We start from the raw sequence: 8,499 nt of genomic DNA, 5'->3' as shown, positions 1-8,499 counted from the left end.
TTAGAGGCAAAAATAAATTTTTGTAAAATTTAAGGACAAACGAAAAATGTTTCCAATCCTCTTAAGAAATATACCATTGTATAGAATTGGGGGAAATTGTCACTAAATTATGGTTATTGAATTATTTTGAGGATTCTCAATAGAGGAAAAAAATTGAGACTTTTCAAGAGACAGGTTTGGCCTCAACAATTACCAATTTCCCTCTCACTTATGTGTGTGTTTATTTTTTAAAAATAAAATAATTAAAATAATTTAAAATAAAAAAAAAAAAGAAAAAAAAGAAAAGAGGTTTGGCCTCAACAATTGAAAATGTTGGCGTGGTACGGCTTTTGGATGTAGATTGTAGTGGCTTCTAGCTATCACCGTTTTCACACTGACAACGAAGTAATGGTTGGATGAGAGGAGATTTGCTCGAAGATGTTCTCTGATTGTTCTCAGACACTGAGGGAATTGCCAAATTTTCTTTAGCAAACTTGCTCTCTTCACTTTTACCCCACACGACAAGGTATAGTCCAAGCACAATAAACACTGCTCCAATTACCCTGCACAATTAAACAAATAACAAAAACATTTATAATAAAAAAAATAAAAAAAATAAAAAAAATATAAAAAAAATAAAAAACATTAATTTTTTTTTAAGGCTAAAGGGAATATGCCAAGAATCTGTATGCCAAGCCACTGAATTTCCTTAGTCTGATTTACCAATAAAAGTTAAGGAATTTTCTTGTCGGATTCTGGACAAGGAAAGCTTATGATATACTAATATATATTATGATGATAATGTATGACATGACAAGGATCAATGGAATACTATATAACCAATCTCTATGCCATTGGTCGTACGCATAGAAGCATGTGATATACTGATATGTTAATAAAAAATTATATTAATTTATTTACCAAAGAAAGGAAGATATATATATAGTACTAAGTGAAAGTTGAGGTAATTCTTAAAAAATAAAAAATAAAAAATAAAATCACATATTAGTGTAGAATGTCTCTGGTTCAGAAGAGATATCAACTTAAAATAAAGTACTTCAACCAAGCTAACCAGGCTCCAAATTTAATCTATGGGAGCACAGAGGGGAAACTGGCTTCACAAATTGGATCCCAACGAGCAGTTACTAGATATCAAGAAGTGTAAAAACAACTTTTTTACAAAAACTTTCATAATGGCTATTATGACTTGACTTGCCGGGTATGTAATAAAAGTAGTTTTTATGTTGAAACCGGGTGAAATTGATGTTGTTCCACTCATATCAAGTCATATTAGTAATTGTAAAAAATGTAGCTCCCTTAGTATTATTCGGCTAAACTTTCCTTAGAGCATGTTGTAGCTCTCAATGGTGATGATAAGATTTTTTTTTATTAAAAAAAATTAAAAGAGAAGATAAATATTCAAGGTAGAGATGAGACCCACCCTCCCAAGTAGAACTCTTCACCTAAAACAACAGAGGCCATTACAGCTACAAGTAACGTCTGTACAGGTAGATACACCGAAACAAATACCGGTCCGGCCCGGTCAATAACCCATGTTTGTGCTGCAAATGACAATGCTGAAGCCACCACTCCCTGCAACACCAATATGCTAATTTATTCCATAGAGTTCGTTTGGGAAAAGGGATAATAAAACTCACCAAATTTAAGTTGCCACAAGGATCATAAAACATGCTATATTGGTTGCTTGTGTGTGTGCATGTATACATTAAATAAGATGAAATATGAACTTCAATTTAAATGGAGAGAGTCTAGTTATAATTGAGATTGTATTTCTTAGATCTCCCACATTATCATAAATTTTAAATACTGTAACAGTGAATAAGATTTGTAATATTTGATATGAAGCATGAAAGTGATTGAATTCCAATAGAGAAATTCCTAATACCAATAATTCGGGGGACGGAATGGCAGGATTTGTTAACTATCACTTATCACTAATTGCTAGCTACACAACTATGGTCAAGTAACCAGGTCTTTGATCCCAATTAACTAGCCTGTGTTGATCCTGAATTGAATTAGCTTATACTCTTATAGGACAGTGATATAAAGTTGTGCTTCTCATGAAAATGCAGAAATATGTGGTTTTGAGATTCACTTACCGTATAAAAAATACTGAAGAGCTCACCATCAGAGTGAACCTGCCAGGCTTGCAAGTCTCTTTCAAAGCTTGCTGCAATTACCAGAAATTGCAAAGTACTAAAGAAGCAAGAATATGACGTGACTGAAAGCCGAGCCAGGTATTTTTTCAAGAGGGGTGCCTGTACTACAATCCAACCAGACCAACATAGGCAGTGAACAATGAGATAGATGCAACCCAGGGTCCAATTCTTCCCCTTGGCATCTCCTAACGAGACCAAAAAATGTGATTGGTGTAAATGTGAAGAATTTGGTGCATAAATAGTTGGCCCCTTGTAAAGGGTAATGACTGAAGCTCCAGCAACAGAAGCAATAGTTCCAACCACCTTAGCAATACCATCTTTTCTGTTCAAGTGAATTTGCTCAATTCTGCAACCCAACCGTAACAGTAGTAGACCAATCGCCAATAGTTTTATGTTAGTAAATAATATTTAGCTTGAGGATTTAGAGTTTAAAAAGGATGAGTGATAATTGCTTGCCTGAGTACCACAGCCATGAGAAAGGTTACAGCAGGAACAATATTCTCTGTGGCAGAGGCAAAGGTTGGTGAAGTATTGTCCAAACCCAACAAATACAGTCCTTGATTACATGTTATCCTGCCAGTACCAAAAATCAAAACAGCAGGACAAATTTTGGGAATCGTGTATTCACCAATATAACTTCTTTGTACAAGATTAAGATCTTACCCAACAAATCCGAGAAGGAAGAACTGTACCAAAATTTTTGTAGTTAATGGTGGCCCGTCTTTCCTATATGCACAAAGTACAAAAAATTCCAAGGAATTAGAACACACAAAAGGATTTTTTGCCCATGCAATTGGAAAACTATGAACATGTACAATGAAATACTTCACATTGTTAAAATAGGTGTCAACTGCTTACTTCTCTAGAAAATATGCAAAAGGAGCTAGTGCAAGCAGTGCGATGATGTTCCTATAAAGAGGGAAAACTAGCTTGCTTACACCCATATTAAGTGCAGCTCTCAAGATGATATGGTTCCCTGCATAACCAAACTGCCAGGCAGTCATGACCAAGTGCAGCATGGCACGTTCAGGCACCTTAGCCATTCTCTTGGCAAGTGCTGAACCAAAATTCCTACAAAATATCTATGTCAAAAGCATGCAAGCATAGCATAAGAACTGTGTCAGAGGTAGAGCTGTTATAAATTTATTTGCCATTGGCCCTTGTCCCTTGAAGGAGGAGAGAGTCAGGAGAGACACAAGGTGTCAGTTAGGAAACGATAAATTTAATTATTTAACCACTATTATAATAAAATTATTATATAATTCTGGAGAACATTGTTTAATAGTTTTTCAAGTATACAAGCTGAAATTATAATAATTATGTGTAAGGCGAGTAATATATGAATAATTTTATCAATTATCAACCGTTTGAAGGAAATCAGTATTTTTGGTTGAAGTAGGAAGCGGTGACTCGGAATTCAAAAGTTATCAAGAAGATATCTGGCAGTCACGTTCAAACAAGATTATTTTATTTCTTATTCGTATGGGTTGGTTTGATTGCTGGATAAAAAAGCATATTTACTATGTTAATATAGCAATCAAAGGATTACAATAATGAGGCAAGAAGCAACACGTCTCTAATACGATGACGTGACTAAAATGATGGCATCTAATAATTATTAAGAGCATTTACGTTAAAGATGTGAAAAATGCTAAATCCTAGCTTTAGCTCTCATGCCCTTAAAATATCATCCACATCAAGCATGCTATTCTTAAAATTTTTGACATCTTTGCTACAGTAGAGTGTCATCTTTGACATCCTACTGTAGCAAGTTGCTAGAGTTTTTTTTTTTTTTTCTCTCTCTCACTCTCTCTTGTGTTGTGCCTCTCTTCACTACTTTCTCTCTCTCACTTGATTAAAATAAATAATATTTTAATGAAGTGGTAAAAAAAAATAGAACCTTTGATGTTGAGTGTTAGGTTTTAAGGATTTAAGATCTAAATGTATTAGAATTTCAATGTGTAATGTTGGCAAACCATGATCAAAATTTAGAATCTAGATTTAGGCTGCTCAAAGTATGTTTAATGTAAAGTTGGAATCGAGTAATTGCAGAAAATTACTGTTCACTTTCTGCAAGGCTCAATTGATCGAAGATTAGACTTGATCAATCAAAGATTAGACTCGATCGATCGAAGCTAGTATAGATTGTTTTTCTACAGAATTTTACAACTCAGCCTAAGCCCGTTTGACGTGTAGGGTTTTATATTTTGCCTTAAGTATAAAAGGAAAACCCTAACCACGTTTTTATGTTGTTGTTTTATGCTGTGTGTGTGAATCTCTTGTGAGATCTAGAAGTGCTTGCCTTCATACATAGTTAGGGTTATCAAGATCGAGATTGATGTCAAGAGCTTAGTGATCGTTTCAGCTGTTGCATAAAGAGCTTAAAGAAAAACAAGTGGTATACTTGTGGATGCTGTAAATCTGAGAAAGAAGTAGTCCGTAAACTCAGAGCTGTCACATGGTCGTGGTAGTAAGTTTTCTACTCGAGGTAGCAATAAGATGTTAGTGGTCTAAGTTATTATTGTAAACTTCAATTCTTTCATAGTGGATATTATTTTACCTTGAGGATAGCTAGGTTAAATCCTCTTCAGCTTTTTTATCAATTTGGTTTTCCTTGAGTTATCATATCATGTGTTCTTTATATTTCCGCAATGCTTTACATGATATGATTGTTATTGTTTTAACTTAGATCTGAATAATTTACCTAAGTTAATCACTTGGCTAAATAACTAGGTTAAACAACTTGTGTTTTAAGGGGTCTAAAAACATACAAGTGGTATCAGAGCGGTTTAGCTCTAATGTTTAGATCTGTTAATCTAAGAGTTGATCCTTGACCCTTGTTATCATGGAACACGGTCACTCTCTTGTGATCCCACCTCACTTTAATGGGAACAACTATGCCTACTGGAAAGTAAGAATGAAAGCATTCCTGAAATCTATTGATGAGAGAGTCTAGAATTTCGTTGAGCACGAATGGGAGAAGCTCACTACTCCCGTTAGTGAATGGCAAACTTCTCAGAAAGAAGCAGCCACTTTTAATAGCAAAGCCATGAATACTATTTTTAATTTTGTTTCTATGGAGGAATTCAAGAGAATCTCTAATGTTAAGGTTGCTCAAATTGCTTGGAATATTCTCCAAACTGTGCATGAAGGCACAAAGGCAGTTAAGATCAATAAGTTGCAGTAGTTAACATCTAGATTTGAAAGCATTAGCACGTCTGATGATGAAAGTTTTGATGAATTCTATGCTAAGCTTAATGACATTGTTAATTCTACTTATAATTTGGGTGAAATCTATAATCAACCTAAGATTGTTAAGAAGATACTTAGATCTTTGACTAAGGACTTTAGACCCAAAGTGACTGTCATTACTGAAAGCAAGGATGTAGACGTCATCCCTGTTGATGAACTTGTAGGATCTCTCCAGTCCTATGAGTTAGACCTACCCAAGACAAACAAATCCAAATCAATGGCTCTTAAGTCAGTTGATGATGTTGAAGGGAATGGATTTGATGACGAGCCCTCTGCTATAAAGATTGCTTACCTTGCCAAGAACTTTAGAAATTTTCTTAGGAACAATAACAGAAAGGCAAGAGGTAAAAACAATGCTGAACCTAGAAATTTTAGAAGAAATGAACCCTCTAAGGTGAACAATAATGAAAAACCTAAAGAAAAAGTAGGTCAAACCTCTAATAATTCTATAAGTCAACAATGTGTTGGTTGTCAAGTGTATGGTTATGTGAAATCAAAATGTCCTACATACTTGAGATCAAAGGATAAGGCCATGGCTGTAACTCTTAGTGATGATGAAGTTTCTGATAATGAGTCGGGTAGTGATGAGGATGGAAACTTCATAGCTTTCACAGCTACTACTGTAGTTGATGAAAATGTTATGGCTGATGAGAACCCTTCTAATGGGGAACTCTCTGGGAATGCTGATTTGCAAGAAGCCTATAATAAGTTTTACAAGATTACTGCAAAGAATGTTATGAATGTTGATTTAGGCTTACAAAAAATTGCTTCTCTTGAACTTGATAAGAAGAATTTGCTCTTGAAATTGTTTGATGCTAATAAATTGCTTGATAAGTTGAAGACTGAGATTATGTTGTTATTTGACAAAGTTAAGAACTTAGAACTAGAATTATCTGTTGCTAGAGAACAAAGAAATAGGTCTGCTAGTTCTAAACTTGATCACATGCTGAGTGTTCAAAAGTCTCCCCTAGACAAAACTGGTCTAGGTTTTATAGAAAATATCTATGTGTCTGAAACTCATTCCACAAATTTTGTTCCTTCTTCTGAGCCTCTCATGAGTGAGATTATCAAATCAATGGAAGTTACACCTCCTAGGAAGATTAAAGTTGATCTCAAAGAGTCTAAGCCTAAGACTCCTAACCCTCCTAAGGATAAGTTGTATGATAGACCTGCTTGGGTTTGTCATTTTTGTGGAAAGGCTAGGCACATTCGTCCAAACTGTTTCAAGTTGCAGGCTGCTAAGCGAGCAAATAAGCTAAAAGTACTTGTGCCTCAAGCACAAGATCCTATGGTACTTATTGGTGAATTGGTAAGGGCTTTAAACCTTTATTCTAATTCTAAAGTTGCTCATCATTCTAATCAGAATAATAACTCCAATGCTAGAGTTGCATCTAAAAATTTTTGGATGCAAAAGGCTCAATCTAATTGAGTCTTTCTGACATGGTCCTTGTGTTTCATCTCTTTATTCTTTGTGACCTTTCCTCTTTGTTGTTTTGATTTGTTTTTGTCTTTTAGGATTTGCATTGCATATCATTCATGCATTTCATGCTAGGTTGTTTTTTTAAAAAAACTAAAAAAAGGAAGAAAAATGTGTTTTGCATTAACTTTTTCTTGGTTTTTGAAATCAAGGTTGGCCATATTATCTTTACATAACTTGTTTACGTACTTTGTTTAACTTGGATGAGCTTATTTTATTGCACTTTGCTAGTTTGAGTCTTGCAGTGCATGTTGTGTGGGAGTTGTTTATAGTATTTGATCACATGATCTTGTTCTTGAAGTCACATGCTTTTGATTGTAAGGACTAAAAAATCCTAAGAGAAATGCATAAATAACAATCTCACCACTGTTTACTAGCCAATCATGAACACCTTAGTACATATCATAAGATTTTGTGCTCGAGAGAGTGTAGTATGTGCACAAAAAGAACATAAGGTGTAGCCTCAGTTTATAATAAAATTCAAATAAAATAAAATTGGTGTATACATTATCCAGGCTATTTTAATAAGTTTCAAATCAAATAAAATTGGTGTGTACATTATGAGGCAAATTCAAAAAACTTACATGAATACAAGCTTTTATTCTAGAAGATGTGGGAGTTATATGATGTAACTCTTTAGGTAATAGTCACTTTCAAACTTATGTGATAAATTTTGTAGAAATTGTGATTGATTACTATCTACTTATCACCTCACATGTATCTCAAGCTCTTACTAGTTGCACATACTTCACAAGTTACTCTTTGTTAAACTTGGTACATGTTATTGTGTGTGATCTTGTTGTAGCCATCCAAGATTGAGAACTCCTTGATTTTAATGTACAATGTGTTTAAAGTTTGAGAATTGGGGACAACGTGATTGAAAATCTTGTTTTTGGAAGATCTGGGTTAAATTCAAGGGTTTTTGAAAAACTTTTCATCTCATACTCATGCATTTCATTCATAAAATACTATGCTTTGAGGATTTCTGCATAAAATTGCTTTGTGTTTCAAAATTTTGATTTTTCCAAAATTTCGATCAATCGAAACTGTTGCTTGACCGATCAAAATTGCGATTAAAAATTTGGTTTGAATCTATCTAGCTCAATCACTACTCGATTGATGCTGGATCGATCGAATGTGATTTTCGATTGATCAAACCTATTTTTCAACCGATCAAAAATTGATCAGAGAGTTTTTTAAAAACATAAGGTTTTCACGTGTTCTTCACTATTTCAAAAACATTTTCAAACTCTTTATGGCTCTCTCTCTTCGACCGATCCAACTCAAGCAAATTTTTGTCGTTTTCTCTCAAGTTTTCTCAAAGGTTTTTGTCTTCTAGCACCGGTAAGACCCTTTTACCCTTTCTTTTTGGTTTAATATAATTTTTCATGCATTTTAGGGAGAAATTCAAACCTATGGGAATTTGGGGTTTTTGGTGTTTTCAATGATTTCTTTCAAAATTGATCAATGGGTTTTTGTTGTTGGATGATATTAACATGTTCTTTATGCTTTAATTTGAACAATTTGATGAATTGGAAAGAATTGAAATTTCTAGGGCATGAAATTACCCGAATTGGGGTTTTTGTTCAATTAAGCTTAATTTGGTGAAAT

At 34.0% G+C, this 8,499-nt stretch overlaps 1 protein-coding gene across 1 annotated transcript; it reads right to left on the bottom strand.

Annotated features, from left to right (window-relative positions):
• Positions 1 to 259: 259 nt before the first annotated feature.
• Positions 260 to 3,319, bottom strand: LOC142625989 (protein WALLS ARE THIN 1-like). The gene is made up of 6 exons (XM_075799746.1): positions 3,018 to 3,319; positions 2,823 to 2,885; positions 2,616 to 2,732; positions 2,100 to 2,505; positions 1,421 to 1,572; positions 260 to 542 (listed from the first exon to the last, which is right to left on the bottom strand). The coding sequence occupies exons 1-6, from the start codon at positions 3,200 to 3,202 to the stop codon at positions 353 to 355; spliced, it is 1,113 nt and encodes a 370-aa protein (XP_075655861.1). The 5' UTR covers positions 3,203 to 3,319; the 3' UTR covers positions 260 to 352.
• Between the last annotated feature and the right edge of the window lie 5,180 nt (positions 3,320 to 8,499).

The sequence above is a fragment of the Castanea sativa genome, chromosome 2, assembly GCF_040712315.1.
Source record: "Castanea sativa cultivar Marrone di Chiusa Pesio chromosome 2, ASM4071231v1".
NCBI classification, from domain to species: Eukaryota; Viridiplantae; Streptophyta; class Magnoliopsida; order Fagales; family Fagaceae; genus Castanea; species Castanea sativa.
Note: the sequence above shows the minus strand (reverse complement) of the source record. Positions and strands in the feature narration are given on the sequence as shown.